At 39.2% G+C, this 27,063-nt stretch overlaps 1 protein-coding gene across 1 annotated transcript in view; it reads right to left on the bottom strand.

Annotated features, from left to right (window-relative positions):
* LOC136879305 (protein pangolin, isoforms A/H/I/S) overlaps positions 1-26,861 on the bottom strand; it is a 62,575-nt gene extending 35,714 nt beyond the window's left edge. Inside the window, exons 1-2 of the mRNA XM_067153125.1 lie at positions 26,567-26,861; positions 26,075-26,153 (exon numbers count right to left, since the gene is read on the bottom strand). Of these exons, the coding sequence (XP_067009226.1) occupies positions 26,075-26,153; positions 26,567-26,716 (229 nt within the window). The 5' untranslated portion in view covers positions 26,717-26,861. The remainder of the gene's footprint in view (positions 1-26,074; positions 26,154-26,566) is intronic.
* Positions 26,862-27,063: the final 202 nt, after the last annotated feature.

Here is a 27,063-nt window from a genome sequence, read left to right on the forward strand (position 1 = left end):
CTATCTCCCGGGTGCAAGCTCAAAGCTGCGCGTCCCTAACCGCACGGCCATCTCGCCCGGTCAGAGGAAAACTAGAATTTACTGAAGAATCGAAGAAATTTTCCATAACAATTATTCGCTCCACAAGGAAAACAGTAAATCTCTAGAAATTGTGAGTACCATCTTGAAAATTATTTGGAATGGTATGGTCTGAGAAAGGGTAAACATTAACTGGAAGGAGTGCCCTATAAGTATTAGTTTTTATAAGAAAAATACCAGATGTCTCCAAATGTACTCGTTCTGGTTCTAATATCACTGTTCCACATCATTTGACGGCGGTTAGTTCGAAAAATGTTATCATGATCATCATCATAGCGGTATTTTCAAATAAACTTTATCCGAAGGAGAATTACGGGATATTCTATAGTTATCGAAGGAATGTGTGTTCGCTTTAAATGTCCACAGATTGGTAATTTTTTGTTAGCATTTCATCATCATAGTTGAAACCGTTCAAGGTTTCTCATGGCATTCGAAAAGGTACCTTCACGCGGTTTAAAAAGCTTGATTAATTTAACGGATAGTTAACATTTAACAAGCAGCAGTGGTTGGCCCAACCATGCCAGCCAGGCAAGCAAGACTGTCAAACGCTTTAGAATTTACGATCCGGGCGAGCAATAGAAGTCAGAGGGACAAGTCATCCGGCCATACAAGCTGGGGCCGGGCCAGTCACTAATCTGGGACATTCCAAAACGTGTCAGGTTGCTTGAGGGTGGCTAGGAGGGGTAACAAAAAGACATCCTACAGCCCAGGAGTGCACAAACCTGGCGCCACCATTCGACACGGCAAACAAGTGGGCTATTATTATCCAAGTGGTCAATACAACGAGTGACAGGGGTCATTTTAAATATGATATAATACTGAACTAGGAGGGGAATTATGACGCTATCCATACGTGAAATTACTTCCCCTCAACAACAACTTGACCTCGTTAATGAAACAAAGGCTAAGTCAGGCCATCAAGTAATTTTTAAAGAATGGTTTCGCTTGGAGTCGGTATTAACTGGAACTCGATCAGGCAAAAACCGATGAACCGCATCTTGAACGCTTAGAAAAATAGAAACCATTTTTTTTTTTTTAGTCTTTATAAACCCGCCGTACTCTAACAGTATGTTCAGAAAGGGGATTTTTTAAACTATCTTCCATCTTGAATTGTGGAAAGATTCCTTCCAAAAGTTCTACCATATGTTATCTGTATTCAACGAACACCTTTTACTATTAATGGTATCACCGAGCGAGTTGGCAGCACAGCTGTGAGCTTGCATTCGGGAGAAGTTGGTTCGAACCTCACTGCCGGCTGTCCTGAAGATCGTTTCCCGCGGTTTCCCATTTTCACACCAGGCTGTACCTTAATTAAGGCCATGGCCACTTCCTTCCAACTTCTAGTCCTTTCCTATCCCATCGTCGCCATAAGACCCACTTGTGTCGGTGCAAGGTAAAGCATTTTGTAAAAAAAAAAATTAAAGGTATCACTTTTTAAACATCTGTAAAGCAGAGTTATGCGGGCATTTTGTAAATAAGGAAACTTTCACATGAAAACGTTGAAGATCCATCGACACCACCACTTACTGAACTGTTGATAAGCTGCTGAACAATACATATGGGATATTATTTTTCAATGACCATGGAGAAAACGTGTTTCTGAAATTAATATAACGCCCCGACTTGTTTGACCGTTTTGGTTTAATTTGAAGCGAAAGTAAAATGAAAGAGATAATGCCCCATCGGAGATACCTCAGACAAGCTGCCATCATTGATTCGAACCACAGACCTGGCTCACATCGCAGGCATTGAAATACTGTTCAGCGTCATGGTAACGAACTAACTGGCGATGGTGGTAAGTTGTTGTCATGACTCTTTTTTATAAGCTGCAAAACTGAATTGTCATTAGCCCCTATTCATCAGGAAGATAATGAAGATCATCGAAATGAGAAGGAAAAGGTGAAGGAGGGACCACTCGAAGAATGAGAGTGCAAGGAATCATAAAGAGGAATAGGATGTGCGGGTTGAAAGCCCAAGCCTCGAATGCCGTAACGCCGTCGAGCAGGAAGAAAACAAAATGTGACGACCTACAATGTCCTCAACTCCTAAATGACTGACTACTGTTGTTACTTGAGGTGTGTTTTTGTTTTTCTGCAGCCACTCATCTCTGCTAGATGGCATTACTGCTGCAGTTAAAAACTAACATTCTACCAAACTAGAATGACAATGTGTACATAACTAGTTATACTCATTACTAATATATATTCAGAGTATTTTAAACTTAATTTGAAAGGAGTGAAAGTACAAGATAAACAACAGCACACGACTTGCTGGAAATGATGATGATTATTATTATTATTATTATTATTATTATTATTATTATTATTATTATTATTATTATTATTATTATTATTATTATTATTATTATTATTATTATTATTATTGGCGTACGCCAGTTTTTCAGTGGGGACCAGGCTCACCGTATCCTCTTTTCAAAAATCAGTCCGTCTCAAAGATGTATAACCATATGTATTGACACTCAATTTCCCTTACGATTTTCCAGAAATTTTAATGCTATTTCTCCAAATACGACTTCCAATTCACAGCTAGCCAAGCATCCACAATCACAAAGGTGCGAACTCACGTTCCGTGGTGTGAATGGAAAGACAGTTTCAAGTGTCTCGATCCAAAGTTAGTGGCGAAATAATGCGGCCTTTCCTAGAGTTCCCCTCCATCACTTCACTCAGTCCAGACAAATAATGCGATAATATAGATTTCTCAAGACCTAAGGGTACTTATTCGAATTCCATCTGACCTTCAGCTAATCCTAGTTCTGAGATCACTGAATTCACCCCGATTCAGTTTGAATTTTCTCTGCGGTCTCTGGTTGAACGCCCTTCCTGATACAATGCGATTTTCCAAGCGAAAATTCCGATATTCATCAGGACTCGAACCCCGGTCATCTGAGTGAAATGCTAGTAATAAACCAATACGTTAATCAAGCCCCGTCCAATTCCGAAAAAACAATAATAATAATAATAATAATAATAATAATAATAATAATAATAATAATAATAATAATAATAATAATAATAATAATAATAATAATAATAATACCCCATGGCACTACAGCCCGTAAGCGCCTTGGCCTACCAAGCGACCGCTGCTCAGCCCGAAGGCCTTTCAGATTACGAGGTATCGTACTCAGTATATCGTGAATGCAAACTCACAGATGCGCGACATTAACCGCGCGGCGAACTCGCTCGGTCTCGTATTATTATTATTATTATTATTATTATTTTTATTATTATTATTATTATTATTGTTGTTGTTGTTGTTGTTGTTGTTGTTGTTGGTAGTAGTAGTAGTATAGTTCCAGCTGAAGATCGGTGGTAGAGTACGGCTTCCGGATCTCAAGATCGCGGGTTCAAATCCGGCAGAAGTAGTCTAATTTTTTAAGGGGGAAGAAGCAATTTGATGCTCCATGTCGAACGATGTCCGCGTGGAAACGATCTCTGGCGATACATGTGGTGTTTACCCGAAAACAAATTATTCAAAACTGAGCCACAGATCACCCAGAAAAGATGCGGTTTATTCTCCCATCTCGTAGAGAAACGAACGTCGAAACTGACGATTATATTATATTAACCGGCATGGATGAGATCTACGGTCCGGTCGAACATCGAACACGAAGCCCTTTGAACCCAACACTACTATGCTGACCATTCACGCAAGGAGCCGGACCTATAATGTGACCAGGACTTAAATTTTCCAACGAATCTACCACAACAGTAGCTCTGTTTTTTAAGCGATATGCTGAACATGTTGGCCAGGCAGGCGGGAGAATAAATATACCCAACTTCACAAGCCGCTGCTGTCTTTGCTAATCCTTCCAATATTCACACAAGGTAAGGTAAACACAAAGCAAGTGGCGGGTCTAACACGTCTGCGTACACAATGGGGCAGTCTACGCAATTGTTGAGCCAACAGATCTGAGCGTTCTGTGTTCTTAGCGGTGTGGTTACTTCTATAGTACAAGTTCGGGATCAGGCCTTTAAGACGTCGCCTCCAGTGCTTCGGCTTTCTTTTTCCATCCGTGCCATAGTATGAACTGGATGATGATTTAAACATTTTGCGGCATAAATATCTAGGTCGACAACTCCATGGTGAAGGGCATCAATCGTTGCAAAATTGTGGATATGAGGATGTCACAGATGACAAGCCATGAAATACAAAGTGTATCAAAACTTAATACTCAAACTTCTAGGGATGACAGAGGAGACAAAAGCAGATTATTAAAATTAAATAATCATAGGTCAGAAATCAATAGTTTAAGCTGCAGCCGCTCAAAAAAGAAACGAGTGTGTGAAGTTCGTCGCAGGTATACTGTTCTCAGAAACAACTGAACCTATAGATATAATGTGTGTTATGGGTATCTAAATGGGAGTGAATTATATTCTGATGAAGATGATTAAAATTAAATCTGATAAAATATTAAATGCGAGGGGCATAATCTACATTACCATGCGCTCATTTTTTTTTCTTTGAGCGAATATACATTCTGAGGCGGCTGAGAATAAAACTAGAGCAAACTCCCGCTTATCCGAATACGGATTATCCGTGCACCCCCAGGTTTAATGTTTTATTTTATTTCCTTTATTCTTGTCACGAATTGTGAAAACGTGTGAAATGGGCGCTTGAACTTCCAGCGTGACTCTCGACTGCAAGTGTGTTGGAGGCATACTTTTTTCGTGAACTGAACACAAGGGACCGTGCGAATGGCGAGTGGTGCGCTCTTGCGACTACCTCAGAAAACCATTGATGGGGTAAGCTGCTGGCCAGCGCTCCAGTTAGTTTATGTCGGTGTTAACTGAAAGAATGGAGAGTCGAAGGAGTAAAAGCAAAAAAACTTTCACTCATCTCCCAGCAAGGAATTGACATTAACATTTATTGAAGGGGACTTCTACTTCAGATTAAAATGAACTTGCCTCGTTTTATTCACCTTGCTTTATTATGAGACATAAGGTGGATTTTACAGCATGGTAAGCCTCTCAACATTGGCCAAAACAGAGAAAGCGATGTCTCTTCAACCCCTGAAAGCGTTTGGGACCGAATACAATGTATCTTTGTCACTGTAAGTACGTCAGTGTGCAAAATAAAGAGGCAAAAGTGCATACACGTGCCCCTCAATGTGACAAGCAAGAAAGAGCTTTCTTAAGAAAAGAAATTTGGTCACTTCAAACATTGATATAAGAATTAGAAAGATGTTTTTGAAGACTTTCGTGTGGAGCGTGGCATTGTATGGAAGTGAAACATGGACGATAACTAGCTCAGAAAGAAAGAGAATAGAAGCTTTTGAAATGTGGTGTTACAGAAGAATGCTGAAGGTGAGATGGATAGATCGAATCACAAATGAAGAGATAATGAACTGAATTGGCGAAAGGAGATCGAATTGGCTAAATTTGACGAGAAGAAGAGATAGAATGATGGGACACATCTTCAGACACCCAGGACTTGTTCAGTTGGTTTTTTGAAGGAAGTGTAGGTAGTAAGAACGGTAGGGGTAGACCAAGGTATGAATATGACAAGCAGATTAGAGCAGATGTAGGATGCATTAGTTACGAAGAAATGAAAAGGTTAGCACAGGGTAGGGTGGCATGGAGAGCTGCATCAAACCAGTCTATGGACTGATGACTCAAACAACATCAATATTTGAACCATCTCATCATCTTTCACAGCTTATCCCGCCTGCGCAGAGGAAGTACACTCAAGAAGAAATTGTCGCCATGAATTGCACGTCGGTTGCCCTTCCTCACTCATTATTTATAAACTGAAAATCTGCTGGAATTTCAACCACAGTCACCGGGAATTGAGGCAAGCCGCTCGCTACCTCCTTTGTAATAGTAGAATAACTGAGAAAAACTGGCTTGCTTTCCCTATTTTAGCTTAGCTGCTAGCCTCTGACTTTAGTGACCGTGGTTTGAACCCCAGTGTCATTGAAGTGCGATTTTCAGTTGAAAGAATTGTGTTTCAGGAAAGGCATCCGACTTTAAATTCATGATTATAACTCTTTTAAGACTCAGTGTATGCAATAGCCCCGCGCAATGATTCATTGGTGTATAACTAAAGTTATTGTGAATAAATAATTAATTAACAATTTCCCGAAGTAGGAATAAAATATAGTAAATAACTTAATTTCAACGTTGTATGGTGGCTGATTAATACTCTTTTCCCTTAGACACTTGCCGTATATTTATTGCCCTAAACTTTCCTTCACGTCAAAGACATGATTACTGCTATTTAAATCTTCATCTTTCTTTAACGTAGATTTCCGGAAGTAATCGGAGTGCTGCACTGTCTGAAACCCTACATAAATTGTACCGGTCGCTGCTACTGTCGAAATCATTATTGTCTGGCTTTACCTTTTTATTTTACAATCACAAGTCAAAGCTTACTGCCTGGTTGCAATGAACTGCACTATCAAAGGTCTCGTGAGTGCCCCGTCAAACGACTGCAGCTGTTTCCGTTAGGGGCGCTAGCTACTAAAAATCTCGTGCGCGCACGGTCCCTTCAGTAGTTCTTTTCTGGTGTTCTGTGATAACAGCCACGGCTACAAAGCGAAAGAAAGTGCTTTTAACTTTAAAACAAAAGCCCGAGTTAATTGAAAAGTTTGCGAAAGGAGAATCGGTAAAGAAATTGGCGACATTATTGCATTTCAGATACTATTGTATGTTCTGTATTAATAAAGTTTCCTTGTGCATTAAAATCTATTATCCGTGTTTTCAGTTATCCGTGCTATTGGTGCACGTGTGTGACATGCTTCAGCATTATGTTCAACAAACAGATTTTAACTATAGTGACGTCGTTGCACTTCGGAACATTCATAGCTGTATATCAAATAACTTACACGAATCTCGAAAGCAAAAGAACATTACTGATTATTTTTCACCAAACGACAAAAACTGACGTTTTGTACCATTTTTGCACCTCAAGTGTTTTACCAGCCGGGCTGAGTGGCTCAGACGGTTAAGGCGCTGGCCTTCTAACCGCAAATTGGCAGGTTCGATCCTGGCTCAGTCCGGTGGTATTTGAAGGTGCTCAAATACGACAGCCTCGTGTCGGTAGATTTACTGGCACGTAAAAGAACTCCTGCGGGACTAAATTCCGGTACCTCGGCGTGTCCGAAGACCGTAAAAGAAGTTAGTGGGACGTAAAGCAAATAACATTATTAAGTGTTTTACCAACACTGGACGTTGTAAGTAATTTTATATTGATAAAAGTGGTTAGTGACTGTGTTAATTGTTTGACATTATTGCATTTCCAGACAGTATTGTATGTTCTGTATTTATTAAATATTCGCTTGTGCATTAAAATGCACAAAATCGTACTATCCGTGTTTTCAGTTATTCGTGCGAATATGTCTGGTGATTAGCCCGGATAATCGAGAGTTTGCTGTATTACTCATCAATTTAATTGTACTATTAAAAAAAATGTTCAAAACTGTATCCTCAACACGCTCTGCAACAACGTACACATTCGAAGATCCCAGGCATGTGATGCAGCGACTATGCAGCTGCAAGCACCTGATCGAAGAGCTCTTCCTTGGCGTCTCATACACTCTCTCGCTCTGCTCTAAAAGAACGAAACCGTACTGCGTATTGTCAAAAACACAGGCACAGCATTCTGACCTCATGGTGTGTTGAACAAAATGAGTATGCAATACTGATATACCCTTGCAGTACAGTCTTTTATTTTGTCAATTAAAATTTGTTTCGGACCCATGGTTATTCACCGAAGAAAAAAAAAAAAAAAAAAAACCACGTATATTTCGACCTCTTCAATCATCCCTAGAAGTTGGAGTAGCCTATTGAATGTTGATACACTCTGAATAAAAGTTAAAATGAAAGATAACATCAGTCTGAAATACCCTAATGCGGGAGAGAATAATAATAATAATAATAATAATAATAATAATAATAATAATAATAATAATAATAATAATCTTTCTTTCTTAATCCGTTTAACCTCAAGGGTTGGCTTTTCCCTCGGACTCAGAAAGGGATCCCACTTCCACTGCCACAGTGTTCTGGAGCGTGAGATTACGGGTCGGGGGAGAGGAGGAAATTGGGAAAGATGACCAGTACGTCGCCCAGACGGCCTCACCTGCTACGCTGAACAGGGCCTTTGTGAGGGAATGGGAAGATCGGAAGGAACCATCCTGGCATTCGCCTGGAGAAGTGAGAAACCAGAGAAAACCACTTCAAGGATGGCTGAGGAGAGAATCGACCCCCCCCCCCCCCACACTCAGCTGACCTCCCGAGGCAGAATGGAGCCCGTTTCAGCCCTCGTATCACCTTTCAAATTTCGTGACAGAGCCGGGAATCGAACCTGAGCCTCCGTGGGTGGTAGCTAATCACACGAAACACTACACCACAGAGGCGGTCCGGCTCCATGGCTAAACGGTTAGCGTGCTGGCCTTTGGTCACAGGGGTCCCGGGTTCGATTCCCGGCAGGGTCGGGAAGGTCACCTACGGGTGTCAAATCGAGAGACCTGCATCTGGCGAGCCGAACTTGTCCTCGGACACTCCCGGCACTAAAAGCCAAACGCCATTTCATTTCATTTACCACAGAGGCGGATAATAATAATAACTTTAAGTCTAACTACTTTCACGGATTTCGGAGTCACCAAGGTGACGAAAGTTTGCTCCGTAGAAGTATGCTTATGTGCCAGCAAATCTACCGCCTCGAGACTGATGTATCTGATCACCTTCAAATACCCTCGGACTGAGCCTGTATCGAACCCACCAACTCGGGCTTAGAAAGCTAGTATTCTACCATCGAAGCCACTCAAACCAGGAAAACAAAATAAGAGGGGGAGAAACAGGAAAAATGAGAGGAAATGGAGCCACAAGTGAAAGTAATGTCAGACCTAATAGCTGAAGTTGAATTGAATGAGTTCAGTTACCAAGACCGGAAAATAATACAGCGTAAACCTTAAGAACGTTATAACGTCGGGTTGGGAAAACAAAATTTGTCATGGGAGAGCAGATAGGAAAAAACGAAAAATAACAAAATAAAGACAACAGCCTGACACCTGTTTTACACGACTGGAAACAGAAGGGAAGGGGGAGGAAAGCAGTGGAACTACTGGGATAGTAGTTTAGTGCTGGAATTTCACAGTTCTAGGCTAACGTTGCGAACTTATTAGTCTCGGTGGTTCCAAGAACTTCAAATAAATGGAATAAGTCCCGAGAGGAAAATTATGCTTATACAAGCACTGAAATCTAAGGCTTAAAAATACAACTGACTCAATAAGAACAGATGTTTGCCGTCCTCGTTCACGGCATGCTGGATGTGATAAGCACAGCAGCTTGAATAAAGACACGGAACGGAACAACCATGTCTTCAAGGGCAGTGACCAGTGTCAGCAATTTGCAGATTTGGTTCTCCAGTCGTATGGGTTTCCTTCTCACATTCCACGCAAGCCATCTGGTCAGTGGTCACCCACGCTTTGCGCCACACCCACCCATCCGCTAGACTGGTTGGTTAGTAGGTCCTTGCTGAGCTGCGTAGTTATCATACATGCTGCACTACGCTACTTACAGAACTTCTAAAGTTCCCTAGTTTCAATACTGTACGAAGGAATTACCTTACTTCATCTTTCAGCTATCAAAAGTTCAATAAGGAAATCTTAACACACGATGAGCTATGTGAATTAACGTTACTTGACCGCCTTTAATTTTTGTACATTTTCCTTCTCCAGTTCTGCTGAGTAATAAATGAATTCCTATAGGTTACTCCAGGACTAGACATATTTTCACACGGATGGCATACCGATTCCTGAAATGAAGTCTAATGAATTATGTTAATTCTACCGCGCGGTATGGCGCGCCGTTGCAATGTCAGCTTGCAGAACAGTTGAAATTTTGGAAGTATTGCATGTGCATATTTTCTCTGATGTGCCTAGTGACTTTGAAGATTTAAGTTTAGTGATTCTATTAAGTGAATTATACATTATTAACGTTAAACATTGTAATAACCGCGGAATTTCGTCGGAAGTAACTAGTTCCTACGGATCTGATGGCAAATTGACAATGAAGAGGGTGACTGATAATGACAATTAAGACTGATAGTTGGACTTACAAAGACCTCAACAGATGGTCAGAGCAATTTATGGGCAATACTGATATTTTTTTTTTTTTTTACGTCGCACCGACACGGATAGGTCTTATGGCGACGATGGGGCAGGGAAGAACTAGGAGTTGGAAGGAAGCGGCCGTGGCCTTAACTAAGGTACAGCCCCAGCATTTGCCTGGTGTGAAAATGGGAAACCACGAAAAATCTTCAGGACTGGCGACAGTGGGGTTCGAACCTACTATCTCCCGAATACCAATACTGATCTATACACCCAATAAAACCCCAGTAATTCCACGGACAAAGGAGCATTTCCTTGGTGACGACTTTTGTGAAATTCTTGTAGAACAACAGAACTTTATCGCGAAGTAATCCCCAATCACTGTCTTAAAAATATTAGCGTCAGAGAGGTGAGGAAGTTCCATACAATTATTTATTATTATTATTATTATTATTATTATTATTATTATTGCAAAATTCATTATTTCCAAAATTAAAGAGATTTGCAAATGTATGTTAGAATAATCTTGTACTTTTCAACAAAAGTACTATGTTGTTTATTATTATTATTATTATTATTATTATTATTATTATTATTATTATTATTATTATTATTATTATAGCATCCGTGGCTCCGGCAGCAGCGCGCCGGCCTCTCACCACTGGGTTCCGTGGTTCAAATCCCGGTCACTACATGCCATAATTGTGCTGAACAAAGAGGAGGCGGGACAGGTTCTTCTCCAGGTACTCCGGTTTTCCCTGTCACCTATCATTACAGCACCACTCTCCAACATCATTTCGTTTCATCTATCAGTCTTCATTCTTTCCATTTCTGACCCGGTCGAACGACTGGAAACATACTGTGGACTTCCAATGGTGTCCTAATTGCGAACAGTCCAGATTGCGAACAAGTGGGAAATCCAAGTTGCCCAACGCGCTTGACTAGAAATGTTGACTTGGTTATGAACAAAATTCTAATTTGACGGGCTGCAGAAAAATTAACCTTCAGTTAGTACACCAAGTTCTGGTACACACAATTGGAATACTGGGTAATACACACAAAAAAAAAGTTAAAAGCCTGTAAGAAAAAACCTACTTGTTTCCAAATAAGCTATTTCACTTGTGTATTATTTTGAATAATAATAATAATAATAATAATAATAATAATAATAATAATAATAATAATAATAACACGAATAACAAGATATGTAGACATTTTGATTAGATTCCATAAAAGCTGTTTGTATGTCAAGGTCCCGTTTTATTTTAATAGATGGCAGAGTACTAAAGATTAAGAACTATGGCTGACTTTTAAATAATTATGTCGGTTGAACACCAAATGTGTCACCAGAGATCTTTCACAAGGCGGCATCATACAACGTGGCGTGTCGAATGGACTTTTTACGCCCTTCAAACGGAGCACAGGGCTGAGACGTAATCAAAGCAGAAATGTGAACACTTCTTCAATAATCAACTACGTTTCATTTGGGGTTTTCATAAACTGTTCAAGTTCGATTCTATTTCATGATACTAATTATGCGTTCTATTCACCTCAACAATGTTTGAATGACTGAAGAGAAGTTAGAGCCTTGGTGAGTGTAATTCAAGAATCAATTCATCATTTCAAAGCACTATAACCTAGAAGCATAGTTTAAAGGAACATTATGGGCCAATATCTACAGCGTGTAACATGACTACAAAAGTGAAATATGGCTTCTGGGTTAGCAAGTTCAAACTTGGACATGGAACAAATATTTCTGAGAACATAAACGTCAAGGAGAGAGGAGCTTTCAGTCCCAAGTCAAGGCTCTCTGTGGTTCACGCCAGCGCACCATTTCTACAAACACCAATCCAATTCCAAAACTCAGCATGAAGGAAGGCCAACAGTTTTTCTTGCAAAAAGAAGGCTTAAGATACGAGTTTCTATGAAATCCATGAACATAAAATAAAATGTTCCCTAAACGAAATTATCGTTAGCAAAATATAAATCGATGGAAAATAGCATACTGTGATTTTTACAATGGACACATTTTGGCAAATGGAATCAAGTAAATATCAGTGTGAAAAGCAAGAGTTTTGGTATCTTGCTAATTTATTATCCCATATTGATATTCAAAGTTTTAAAGTATATTTATGAAACTAGCCTAACGGTTTCTTCATCTTCTGTTTTCTTGTCATATACAGCCCGATTCAAAATGTTATTGCCATTAGCTTCGTGCAAAGATTCTCCTATTACTGCAGTCTAGCAATAAAATGTCTTTGCTGGTGAGAGAGTGTTGAAAGTGCATTGTGTCTTCCGGCATGAGCTAGAACAAATGGTGTTACTTTCATTTCTTCTGTTCAGTTTCATCCTTGGCTTTGACAACATGAAAGTGATCAAAATATGAGGGATGTTATGCAGCCAGTTCCTGTTATGAATGGTGTGAACATGTCGCTGATAGGGTCGATTGGTGCGTGCATTTCAGTGGGCCTGGCAGACTAATATGTAATAGCAACTTCTGGTTCAGTAAGAAAAGTAACAGGAAACTACCTCACTCCTCATTTCCCAAGCACGCCTCTTCAGTGATGCCTAGGCCACCAACTATTTGACATTCTACTTTGCTCAAAAATGAATTATTTCGTATTGGTTAGGGTCAGTTGGAGTAATTCTGGCCATGGAGGTATTCCCAACCATCTCCCTTTCCACCCTTTAGTTTATAATGTGTGCGAATATATATGGGCCTATGAAGGTTCCTTTTATGAACCATGATGTGCTCTAGGCTGCAAAAAAAAAAAAAAAAAAATTAAAAAAAAAACACTTACTGATACACGTTGTAAGGGTGAAAAGTGAGGTGGACGGAAATACCCTAAACATTCAGAAATAGGATATACGGTCACGCTTTCTTTTCTTCTAACAAAGTGCACTCGGGAAATGGTAGGTTCGATCTCCACAGTCGGTAGTCCTGAAGATGCTTTTCCATGGTTTCATATTTTAACACCACAAAAATGCTGGAGTTTTACCTTAATAAAAGCCACGACCGCTTCTTTCCCTATCCCAGCGCAGCCGAAAACCTGCGTGTCAGAGTGAATGTAGAAGTAATTTATCCGAGTTATTTTTAGCATGTTTCTTGTCACAGCCACATTTTTTAATTATTCTAGCATACTAAAAACCCACGCAGTTCTTATGGTATATTGAGCAGTTTCATTCTGCTGGATAAGTTCGTCGTCTATGCTGAAGGTTGGGGATTCTAATCTTGACACAGACAGTAGTATTTACGAGTTCTTAAACGCAAGATATGCTACTTTTATCAGCAAATTTACTGGCATGTGATAAATGTCTCGTTCAGGGCAAACATTTCATAAATCTGGCGTCTCTTAAAATCGAATAAAACACATATAACAATATTCACGTACGCGGCTCCATGGCCAAATTCATGCTGGCCTTCGGTCCGAGGAGTCCCGGGTTCGATTCCCGGTCGGGTCGAGGATTTTAACCTTCGTTACTTCCTGGCTCATGGGCTGAGTGTCTGTGCAGTCTTCAGCATTAGAATTCATCGTACGTATGGCCTCACCCTCACAGACGCGTAGACCGCCTCCGCGGCGTCAACTCGAAAGACTTGCACGAGGCCTCTCCGGAAGCCGCACGATATTATTTAATAATCACGTAGACCACTTTTTTCCTATAGAAGACTAACAACTTGGTCAAAAGCGACGCGTGTACTCTATCATGCAACATATTGATAAACTGACATTGTAAATATAAACTGAATAATATTTTTTTTAAAGAACAAATACTATTAGCCAAGAGAATAAAACCTCTTCCATCTACTTCTTTCCTCAAATCTCTTACCCAGCTCCTAAATCCTTCACTTCAGCTTTAACCCACCTGAATCTCTTGGCCAGAGAGAAGGCGTTACCTTTTAGAGACTCATCTCCCCAATCCGGGAAGGAATTAAAAATTATAGTAATCATAGTTACGATAAACACCAAACCAAATCCCATGGCGCAACAGCCCGGAAGGGCCATGACCTATCAAGTGACTGCTGCTCACGTATTTACCATAAACCGTTGTTAAATATATATTCCGAGTATGAAAAAGAATCAAAGTTATGCAAAATATCATTTCCGATCTTTAAGTTTAATTCGTTTTTATCGTGCGGGGAATAAACTAACGGAAATATTCGCGATTATTACATTCCTCATAAGCTTCCAAATTCCTTTGGTAATATCAGTTCTATACAGTTTAAAATATTTTACATTGGAGTACATCACGAAGGCAGTGGTGGTATAAAATTAGCTTTTCCTGCTAACCACATGGTTTGTAAATTGTTCAATAACATGTAGTACAGCTAGTCTTCCTATGATCACTCCGAAGTAGCCTACAGATTTGCAACGAGTGAAAGGGACTTACCAACCATAATGCCAACTAACACTCCTTTTCAGGTTCAATAAAAATGAGAACAATCTCTCAACATATTATGAAGAAAACTGTACGTAGGTAAAACTAATCATGATATCAAGAAGAACGCAGCTAAATAACTTAAAACGAATGAGGAGTAATTAATACTCGAATGTGTTGAGTTCTAATAATCTGCACTTGGCAAGTAAAATAAAATCAGGTTCTTAACTTGATGATTTCTTCAAATAATGGTCCAAGGAGATGTCAAGAAAGTCATTTAGTATTGATATTTGTTTTACGTCGCACCGACACAGGCAGGTCTTATGGCGACGATGGGATAGGAAAGGCCTGGGAGTGGGAAGGAAGCGGCCGAGGCCTTATTTAAGGTACAGCCAGGTGTCTAAATGGGAAACCACAGAAAAACATTTTCAGGGCTACCGACAGTGGGGTTCAAACCCACTATCAAGAAAGTTGGATTACAGTTGTGTTAGCAGTACATTTACATAAACTTATAAAATATTACCGGGTGACTCTAATAATATACTTTGGGCAGTGTTGTAGTTAGGCATATAGCGTACCAGGATATATGCCGAAAGCGTACCGGCGAAAAATTATACAATTAAAAATATTTCTTTTATTTTTATAAGGAGCTGAAGTTACTTATTAGCTGTCTGAAACTTTATTACAACTACTGTATTGTATTTTTTACTTTTATTAAATGAATATTCCCTTAGTTGAAACACCTGTCGATTGGTTGCTTTTCTTGAATTTTCTGGACAGTGTCTTGAGAGTTACTGTGAAGTAATTAGTTAATTTCAACATTTCGTGACTTATCCTCTAACTGACTAATTCACATTACACTTATGATGAAACACCTGTAAATATTCTGCTGCAGTCATTCCTCCATTTCAATAATCGGGAAGGCGCCGTTTTGTCAGGTTGCTAGAGAAGGAATGAACTTACCAGTCTTGCCAATGCAACCACTTGTGGCTAATTTAACCGTTCTGAAGAATTATTTAGCCATAGAATTTATTTAGCTTTAAAATGAAAATATATTACATAGCCATACTTCAACATACTTCGACATAATGGTGAGTTCAACAGTACTCTCTGAAAATAAAGTTTGCAACTACAGCACTGGCTTTGAAAATTGATGGTGTTTCTTATAAATACGAACAGAAATCTTTATTCACAAAAATCTGATGATTGGCATAAAAAGAAAGGACTCACGTTGTCAAATGCAAGGACGAGCTGATGGAATCTGAACGACACTGCGACAGAAAGGCTGTGGTAGCAGTATATGAGTATCTGTTATTTGTATGCAATTAAAACTTTATATCCCTGTGCTAACTGTATGACACAATTCTTCATCCTTCAGGAAATGCAATCTTTACATATATCATTGAATTTCATTTGGTAAATGTAAAAGCAGATAAAGGATTGAGAGACGCAGAAGTGACAGGATACGCGACAGAGAAAGAGAACTAAAATTTAAAATACAACTTCCAACGTTCTCAGCAGACTTTATAATTTTCTAGTACAGTAGAAAAGCTAATGTTGGTTCTAAAATTTCACCAAGGTATTTGAAGTGTGGAACCCGTTTTATCTGTCCGTATTTTGTGTTCAGTTTCTGAATGCTGAATCTATAGTACAACTGAAAGTATTCTCAAGTGAAGGAATGTTATTCGAAGTAACAATTTAAATATTACGATTCAAATACGCGAACTATTACAGACAAAACATACGAGTAAATGCATTTTTCTCAAAGGGGAAAAAAAAGGGAAAACCTGCTGGCAATGTAGTGCGAGTGCAGCAACCGTAATAAACGTTCGCGTAATCGGTACTAGGATATCTCACACGCTCTGTAATGATCTTGGCTGTGAGATTTCATTTCTAGTCCATTAAACGCACTGTCAGAAAATAAACGTAACAAGAAGAGGTGAAACTCTTATGCCGCAAAACCAGTACGATAATAAAAAAGCTCGATTTATTACAACTCATTCTGTAATTGCAAAATGCCCAGTAATACATCCGAAAGGACAAAAATTACTATCAAACATTCGATATTCAATTTTAACTAGGAAGACCCATTCACAAATAGACCATAAATAAAACACAGTTCACAATATAATTTACATTATTTCGATCAACAATACAGAAGAAAGAGGGGCGGGGGGTAAAATAGCTCTTGGAATTCATCCTTCTACTACAAATTCTGATACGAACGTATCAACCAGGTTGATTGGCTCCGACTGAAAAGCGTTTGCCTCCAAAACCCAAAATGGCGGGTTCGACCCCGGCTCAATCAGGTGGCCGCGTGTAGACAGATTTACATGCAAGTAAAAAAAAAATTCAGCTGTACGAAATTCTGGCACCTTGGCATCTAGAAAAAAGAGTAAAATTAGCAAGTGGCCCACCAAGAGACCGCTGCTCAGATCGAAGGCCTACAGATTACGAGGTGTCGTATGGTAGGGACGATGAATCCTCTCAGCCGTTAACCTTGGATTTCTAGACCGGAGCCGCTATCTCACCATCAGAAGGTCCCTAAATTGAAATCACAGAGGCTGAGTGGACTTCAAACCAGCCCTCAGATCCATGTAAAACTCCCTGACCTGGCCGTGTATCGAAACCGGGCCCTCTGGGCAAGAGGCAGGCACGCTACCACTAAACCGCGCAGCCGTCACTTATATTATCCAATTATTATTTGTATTATTATTACTACGAGAGGTTTACGACATTCCATCCTTCCATATAAGGTTGGCGTCAGGAAGGGCATCTGGCCGTAAAATCGGTGCCAAATCCACATATGCGACAAAGTTCGCACCCGCGAAACCCTGTTATGGGAAAAGCGGTAGGATAAGAAGAATTTTACGACTTTCGCGGTTCTACGTATTATTATTATTATTATTATTATTATTATTATTATAAATGTCATTCGGCTCCATGGCTGAGTGACCAACGTCTTAGTCTCTGTGGCCCCCGAGTTCGATTACCGGCAGGGTCAAGGGATTTTAAATATAAACGGTTAATTCCCTTGCCTCAGGACCGGGTGTTTGTGCTGTCCCAACATTTCTGCAACTCTCGCATTACAAAAATACGCCGTCTTCGACCACATTGGCATGCAGTTTCCACATACACGGCAGACGTCGCCCACCCAGAGAAGAAAGTCTAATTTCAATAATAGACTACATAGCCACACTAAATTATTATTATCCCCATCCTTCAGTCGCCTAAAACTTTTGTGGTGCGAAGTTGAACCACTAGCAAATAATAATAATAATAATAATAATAATAATAATAATAATAATAATAATAATAATAATAATAATACTGAATGTAAACCTAGCGGCCTTCGGTTCAGAGGACACCGGGTTCGATTCTAGACCGAGCCGGGGATTGTAGCTCGGAAATATGGAGTTTCTATTAGTCGTAATACATATTTTCATTTACACAGAACAAATCTCACTACAAATCACCACAGGAATGTCCATACTGATTACACCTCTCTGCTTAGGGTTGGTGTCAGGAAGGGCATGCGGTTGTAAAACAGGGTAAATTCCAAATGTGTAACACAGTTCGCAACCACGATCCCACCAGGATGTGGGAAAAGCGGCAGAATAATAATAATAATAATAATAATAATAATAATAATAATAATAATGCAATTTAAATTTAGCATTTTATACATTTATTTAACTTGTAGCATTTTCTGCAGCTTATTTCTTTATACAGTAATTATTCAATAAATTGGAATCCACCACAGCTAACACTCGGAAATGTATTTCCATTAGTTTCTACATGTAATAATATAGACCGCAGAGGGTTCGCTGTAAATTCACGTTACCTCTGAATAGCGAATGAGCATGTGGAATAGTCAAGAAAGGTCTAACCACACCAGCAAAGTAAACTCGTACCCTCGTTCCGCGGTGGTACATCTCTCTTTAGGTGTATCTCCGCTGGAGGTAAGCTGCCTGTACCGTTTTTCAAACATCTCAGCCCTCCTGCTATTTTTAATCTATGGAGGTACCGGGAATCGAAACCGGGCCTTCGAGGATGGCAGCTAAAAGGACTATCAGTTACGCTACGGAGACGGATACCATGTTAGTAATAAAAAATTATTTCAAACCAAGCTTGCCAGGCTGGGTGGCTCAGACGGTATAAGTGCTGGCTTTCCGAGGTCAAGTTGCCGACTTCGATCCCGGCTCAATTCGGCGGAATCTGAAGATATTCAAATACGCCTAACCCGTCATTAGATATACTGGAAAGTAACAGAGCTCCCACGAGACAAAAAATTCTAGCACCTTTGCGGCTCCGAAAACCGTGAAAGTATTCAGTGGGACTTAAAACCTACGGTATATCATAATAATATCAAGCATATCACACCACTCTTAATTCTGTATGAAGAGACTTTCGTCTGTCTTGACCTGCAATTCGATTCCAGTCCACCTTATTGTTTTGTAGGTTTTTCCTCAAACGTGGGTACACTTTCGGACTCTGCGAGAAATGGTTCCCTACTAGTGTAACAGACAGCGTTGAGGAGGTTGTGATCATTATTGCTTTACTTTTGTGTTTTGTTATAATCAGAGAGCTTGCATTCGGAAGATGGTGCGTTCGAATCCCGTCGTCGGCAGCCCTGAATATGTTTTTCCGTAGTTTTCAATTTTCACATCAGGCAAATGCTGGGACTGTAACTTAACTTAATTAACTGTAACTTAATTAAGTCCACGGCCGCTACCTTCTCAGTCCCAGGCCTTTTCTATCCCTGCATTGCCGAAAACCTTCGATGTGTTAGTGCGAGATTAAACCACTAGACAAAAACAAAGGTTACGGCGAGAATAGGATAGGAAAAATAGGTGTGAAAAAGAGGAAACCACGGAAAAACATCTTCAGGGCTGCCGATAGTGGAGTTCGAACACACTGTCTCCCGAATGCAAGTTCACAGCTTCGTGACCCTAACCGCAATGACAACTCGACCGGTAGCTTGTAAATAGTTTTATTCTGACGACGACAGGGTACAGTAGATCGACGTATCACCCAGGTGATATGGATCTTTGTGTGATAGAGGAATGAGGAAAAGCTACGTAAGATATTGGAAAGAAAGTGACTGTGGACTTTCTGAAAGGTAAGTCTCAGTGTCGCATAAGTTGTAAACTGGGAAGCATAACAAAGCCATGTAAACGACATCCGATGATGGTATTCGAACCTATGCATTTCACGAATCCGACAAGCCTGTCACCATGGACAGTGCGTTGTAACAAATTAATCCAGTCGGTGTTAACGTTTATAAGAAGAGTGAAGAGTCTACAAAGAGCTTCTAAAATCGGAATAAGCTTCATTTTCATACAACTAACTACAACATTTTTCTTGAAAATATATATTCTACACTTCAGTAATTATCCTAGAAATAAAATTTACTCATTTGCCAGTGTTTATTTGTCAATTTGTATAAAGCGTTGTAAACTGCCAAGCATAACTTGCAGCATTACTTCCTTTTATGGCAATACCGATTTCTGCTCAGTTCATCAATGGGATGCTGCAGGTGGAACGTTTTTCGGCATAACGCAACGCGAAGAGAAACAAGCAGAAATAAAATAATAGTACTAATATTATAGGGAAAGAAAGTCCCTAACAGATAGCACTGTATCTAATAGTAATAACATACTTGAAGCAATGACATATTGTGATGCCCGTAGAGTTAATTATATGGTTACAATTATTGAAGTAACCATTAGTGGTATTCAACCGACATAATCTCATATTTCACGAGTGCTTTCGCGCATAACGGCCAGGGAGTGAATTTATCACGACTAACATTTTGCAAGGGTTGTTTTAAATGACTTATCATCCAGTGCTGCCTACTGTAACTAGAGATAACCGGTATTTTTCAGACATAAGAGTAATTTTATGATAATCAGTTGTACTGGGCAGGTCATATAAAATTCATTATAACAACTAAATCCGAAACGTAAAACACAAAATAAACAATAGATAACATGCTAAAAGTATCATATTCGTTGGAGTCGTGAGGGCTTTATTTTGCCTTCAAGTATTTCTGAGTAACTTGGGTATCTTTCTCAAGTTTCTCAAACTTCAGAATAACGCGAATTTCGCGAATAAGACGAAACTGAGCAATACTAAAATGAATTATAGATTATATACAGTACTTACAATAAAATCGCACTGACGTGGGCCTACTTTACAACAAATATTACTAAAAGATACAAATAGCAGAGTTCATTTCGTCGCCGTACTATACAATAACAATTTCTCATTGCCACGAGAGTTAAGCATTCAGCACAATATCTTACACTGTCATTTTCATCATCTTATCCACATTTTCAGGTCAGTCTTTTAAGGATTGCCGCCGAGGCCTGAAGGAAGTTCTTGACTGCTGTCCGAATAGCCCCAAGGTTTATTCCATTTTATTCCAGGCTGTTCTCGGTATCTGGAAAAGGGATTTACTCAAACTTGTAAGGACACCGAAGAGTTACCTTACCCGAATTATAACACTGAACTCATGCAAAAAGCCCAGAGAACCAGGGAAAGTGAATTCGTCCTCAGACAATAATGGTTATTCTGCAAGCAGTTTTCTTCGAAGAATCAGTTTGCATGAAAAAAAGGCAAGAATAAATCGTAACGAGAACTAAATCAGAATTACACCAATAATTATTTTTGTACTCTCATTACAAATCTTGAACAAATATTATTTGGTCTCGCGTTTATACAAAAGCGGGGTGGATGGGCATCATAAATTAACACAAAGAGCGTAAAGGCCTGTTTGTAAATGTCCTTGATTGCATTTTATATTCATGAACCGTAACTTATGAGATTTTCTGTTCCTGAAGAAATCCACTGAAACGACAATTTAGAAATACGAGTAAAATAATTAATTCGCAGTATAGGCCAATGCAAAATTCGTAAAAATGTTTCCTAAATCAACACTCCCACGAAATTATATATCTCTATCAGTGCAAAAATGCGGCACGAGTGTTTCCAGTTCACAGGCAGTTTGAGACTAGCAGTGAGAACAGAGCTAGTAGGCCTAGTGTTGAATTGATGAATCCAAAATAGGCTGAATGTTAAAATTTTAAGAAATATGCCTAAATGTCTATAGGAATAAATCTTGATTCAAGAGAATCATATCAACCAGTAAATGAAAAGGCTCTATCTTTCCCAAACCGGGTGAGTTGGCCGTGCGGTTAGGGGCGGCTGTGAGCTTGCATCCGGGAGACAGTGGGTTCGAATTCCACTGTCAACAGTCCTGAAGACGGTTTTCCGTGGTTTCCCGTTTTCACACCATGCAAATGCTGGGGCTGTACCTTAATTAAGGTCATGGCCGCTTCCTACCAACTCCTAGGCCTTTCCTATCCCATCGTCGCCATAAGACCTATCTGTGTCGGTGTGACGTAAAGCCACTAGCGAAAAAAAATTCCCAAATGTAACTTAATTGACGTTAACACCTGCAAATTCATATTTTATTATTCCTAATCATTTTTTTTTATTTACTTGGGTTCGGCACTAGATCGGGATTGAGCCCAACTGTAAGGACATAATAACTTATTTACATTGTAGTTCACTATTAGATTTGACCTGATATAATGCTGTTATAAAAATGTAGCATACAGAGACGACATATACAAAAACGAGGGCTGAAGAAAAGAACATTTTGACAAGATATGTTTATGAAGGAATTGTATAATCTTATTATAAACAAATACCTTGGATCTTGTTAAATGCAACTAGCCTAAAGTCGCGCATGAGTATCCGTCTCGAAAGGAAAAATTATTTAGAGACACGCTTATTTACAAAGAAAACGTTGCATTCTTAAATCCATGGAGGCACTAGGACACTAAACCATTCTAAGGTGCAACAATATTAGGAAGAAATGTAAATACATTTTTAAAATGTACGTTTAGTTCAACAATGGAGAATCTGATGAGATAACTACCTAAAATTGTTAACGAATTTTAGACTAAATCTGAACATCGTATAAACATGAAGTTCGTGAGAAGTGAAGATATCCATCATAATTTTCTTCAGTTTATTTGCCATCTACAACCTTCCAACTCTATTCTAAGCACTAGACTGTACATCATAACTCAAAACGTGAACAGGTGTTTCAATCTCGTGAATGATATTAAGAGGGAGGAAGGTGGGGAGGCGCAATTTGTACACCCGCCTGACAAGACTTGTTGCGAAGACTTAAGTACCCCAGTCTTCTTAACGAATAATGGATGAGCATTAGCATATCTAATTATACATTGGCATGCAGCCTAACAGAACCCGTTTCGGTTTTAAAGCCATGATGAATAGGTCTCAGCACACACAAGACTCATTTAGAAATAACACATTTGTTTAAAATCTAAAAGAATTTTAAGAATAATAACACCATAGAACTACATAACTTTCAACACGATAGAAATGGTCGGGCACCTACTTAAGGCGTATATTATTTTTATTTTTATTCCAAACGTTTTTCATAGGCAAAAAGACAAACTACATTTAACAATTAGCTTTTTAATAGTAAATTAAAACGACATTTAAAACTAAATACAGATTTTTTCAGCACTGAATGCCCCCCCCCCCTTTTTAGGCCTAAATATAGGATTAACTTAATTCGAAATGTAAGAACGGAGGGTGGGTAAAAAAATTTTAGGAAATCGCCTCTACGTACGTATTTGCAATATGTTTCCTACTTTTCTACAGCATCATGATATTAGTGATAATGGTGATAAATTGAAAGAAGATACATGGAACGGGACAGAAAGACAGGATTAATACCTATCTAATCTCCGATATATAATCCTAGCAAAAGTACAGGAAAATGTTATAAAATGCAGCTGCAATCATAAGAAAAAATGTAACGTTATATTATATACAATTAACATTTTTAAATCAACGGTTAGCTAGCAATTAAGTATAAATTTACGGTATATCTTCTCAAACCTACGAATGACGCAGGAGCGGGTGGTAGAATTTACCAATTCTAGCGTCATTACTATGGGAATCTAAACCTGTTCTTTGACAACCATAACAGGCATCACTTTAAATAAAACTACAAATCTATGAAATAGTATTAAAATGATGATCGTGATCAACCTGACGGAAAATATAGTGGTAACAATAAAATATAGTATACAGTTGAATAAACACAGTCCGCAAATTATTTCCGAGTTGAACGACACTGAAAAGAACTGAAGGGAGAATGACTAAAAAACCGAAAAATAATCATTTTCTGGGTCTCCAGTTTACGTATGACAGTCGTGCATCAATGACCAGGCATTACAAAAACCAACATTTATATTCGACATGAAGATTCATAAACTTCGTACGAAGTTTAGTAGAGAAACCTGGGGCATTTTGCAAAAAAAAGTACCACATATGGAAAATAAAAAGAAATTACGAATGATAATTTATTACAATCAGAAAAAATAAATCTATAAAATCGTGTTCAAAATTAGGATGTTTTTGTTGAGTTAACAAAGAACGAAGTCTAAGAATATCTTACAGTTTTACCTGCTGTATAATTCCAGAGATTACCCTGTGTAAATATTTGTTACACAACAGATAAAGATGATAGCAACGAAGAAAAATGTGAACATGGGAAAAAAGGATTTCCAGCGTGTAAGAATGAAATGAAAACAACTGAAGATTTTAAAAATTATTAATGATTGCAATAGCGAAATCTACTCATATGTTCAGTAACGAATTACAATAAGAATGAATGAATAAATCAATCAACAAACAACAACCACTGATCTGCATTCAGGGCAGCCGCCAAGGAGACAGATTCCCCATCAACTGTTTACCTAGGGTGATTATTTTTACGCTTCATTTTATTCTGTGGGAAAAATCTGAAAGCTTATCATTCATCTGATCAACTATCACGATCTGCCAACAACATACAAGAAATTCGTTTCTTCGTGATTCTTGCAGATGCACTTCGAAAATCGTCCTATCTGTCAATGGACGACCTTAATTCCCAAGGATTCTTTTTAAATACAGGAATAGGAATAAAAGAGGTCGGACATCAGAAAAATCCGAAAAATTACGTTCGTACAGCACTTCGAGAAGAAATACTTGACAGAAATATTGAAATTACAAAACTGGACAGGATTGTTTCATTTTAGGATAACATAAACTACGTAACTTGTCGTTAAAACTGTAACACATCCATGTATAATGTATGCTGCCATTTATAGTAGGCCTATTTGCCATGAGGATATGTTTACACGTTTGGGCAACCCTAACTTATAGGCCTTATTTGGGCTTTCATGAATGGTTTAGGGGTAATCCTAAGAGAGGAGAGGAAGGTGGTTGTTAACTTTACAAGCTTGGGTGAATGTTAGCTTGAAACAGCCATTCATAGGATCCTGGACCATAAAAGCATACCTGGTTTATTACTACTCTATCTTATTATTTATGGCATCTCCCTTGGACTAAGCCTCCTATAATTATTGGAGTCCTACACAAATCGTTAACCAATGTCATAAATGTGTCTTACACTAGGCCTCAAAGAAGTAAAATTAGCAAGGAACTTAGGTAAATTAGAAAACACTAGAACATCAATAATACAGGCAACATGAAATGACAACAATGACAAAGTGAAGGATAAAATCCTTGTTTAAACTGCCAAAAGAGAGTACAATGCTAATTACAGGTTGTTCTTAATGAATACTGCTATAGGTTGTATTTGAACTAAGATCCCACACCCTTGTTTAGAAATAGAATAGGGTTGTAACACGTATAATTATATAACATGCGGTTAAGATAATGCAAGTGTAAAACTGGGGCCTGGTAGAAAGAACACACCCCGTGTTTTCCGTCCGCAAGCAAGTCGTAAACTTGTTGGGCAAGTAGGCGGTCGCTCGCCGGGTTAGAAGCCGATCGGGCCCCGGGCACTGCATTAGGCCTACTCTCGGCTCCTCAGTGCCGTCATTTGGGCAGCCTGCTAACGGGCAACGTCGCAAGCCACAACCAGCCAGCCTGCTTTCACCGCGTTGTGTTCGCTTTGTACAGGCTGTGCTGCGCTGCTCTGAACGACCTTCAAAAACCTCTCCTTCCTAACAACCATCCAATCTATCTAACCTCACAAGCAGGCTGTTACAAACTTAACACGCGCTCAACGATGCCTTGTTGTCTAACCACTTCTCTCAACTGTTTTCGAATTCAAATTGTATTACTGTCCTTACCCCTTTTTGACTACGAACTACAAAGAAAACAAATGGTAACCTGAACATCGCTCAGATTAACACAGATAGCTAAAATGAAGTAATATAATTAACATTCTAAGAAATAAATAAATCGGAGAATGCACGTAAGGAGAACTACAATGAAAGTAAGTAACCCACTAACTCCTATCATGCTCCACATTTTCACTCCCAGAATAGTCCTTTAAACAGCCAAATGTCAATTTTAAAAACGCACCAAGCTTGTTCATCTGTTTTTAAGTATCTTTGTTGTTGTTGCTGTTGTTGTGTTGAATTGTATACAGGTGGAGTGACCTTGATAAAAGAAATAATAAACAGGTAATTTTTGACTCACCAAACACAGGACTGTGATCCGTCCGCGACGCATTCTTGCTGGAGGAATAACTCTGGCCAGGTAACGAGCCGCTCTTTTCCTGGAAAAGAAAACCAGGAACACATCTCACAGGTCTCCTCAAGGAATCTTTACAACATCAAGATGTGATTCTTCGGGATACTTCCGCAGTTTCGTTGTTTTCATTTCTTTTATATAAAGAACTATAAACACCAATATTAAACACACGCAATATTTTCACAACAAAACATCTACATGCATAAATATGAACATAACCTGATCATGACACACGACACCTATACACAGAAATTTGATTACACACGTGACTTCTATGACGTCATCAAAACTTCTCCAAGCACAACAACAGAGAATGCAATGCACACAACACCCATCACTAAAATAAACACAGAGATTACAATATTGACAACAAAGAGACGAACACTCTGAAAACACGAGGTCGACTGGAAAACTGGGACAGATAAGACCATTACATACCTCAGATTCTGTAAGGTCTATCAAGCTACTTTTCTCTTCAGTTAAGTTTTCAGACGACCTCTTCTCATCTTCCCCCTCATCTTTGAATACTTTGACTTCATCTGTGCTGCCTAGGTCGTCACCACCACCCCCGCTACTCACATGCGGCATTTTCAAAAACACTTTTTTAAAAAACACTGATCTTCCCCTACCCCCAAGTGCGGTTGTAGTAGGGGGAAGAGAAAGAAGAAAGGAATTCCGAATCACTTTATAAGTAAATCTGGTACTAGAACAGCACTGACACAGGCTCGCTCAGCGGCCATCCCACTGGATACTTGACTGACTGAGAACAGTTTCGCCGGCGCGCTTTGCAGTCAGGGCCGCCGCTAGAACGAGGCTGAGCGGCCGACCAATCAGCGTGCCGCTTTGATGTTGACGGGAGTAAAGGTTTCCCCCCCTCAGACAGAACAGCGCGGACCGCCTCGAACACGGTAATGGCAGCCAGTTCAAACCCGAGC

The sequence above is a fragment of the Anabrus simplex genome, chromosome 8 (assembly GCF_040414725.1).
Source record: "Anabrus simplex isolate iqAnaSimp1 chromosome 8, ASM4041472v1, whole genome shotgun sequence".
Lineage (NCBI taxonomy): Eukaryota > Metazoa > Arthropoda > Insecta > Orthoptera > Tettigoniidae > Anabrus > Anabrus simplex.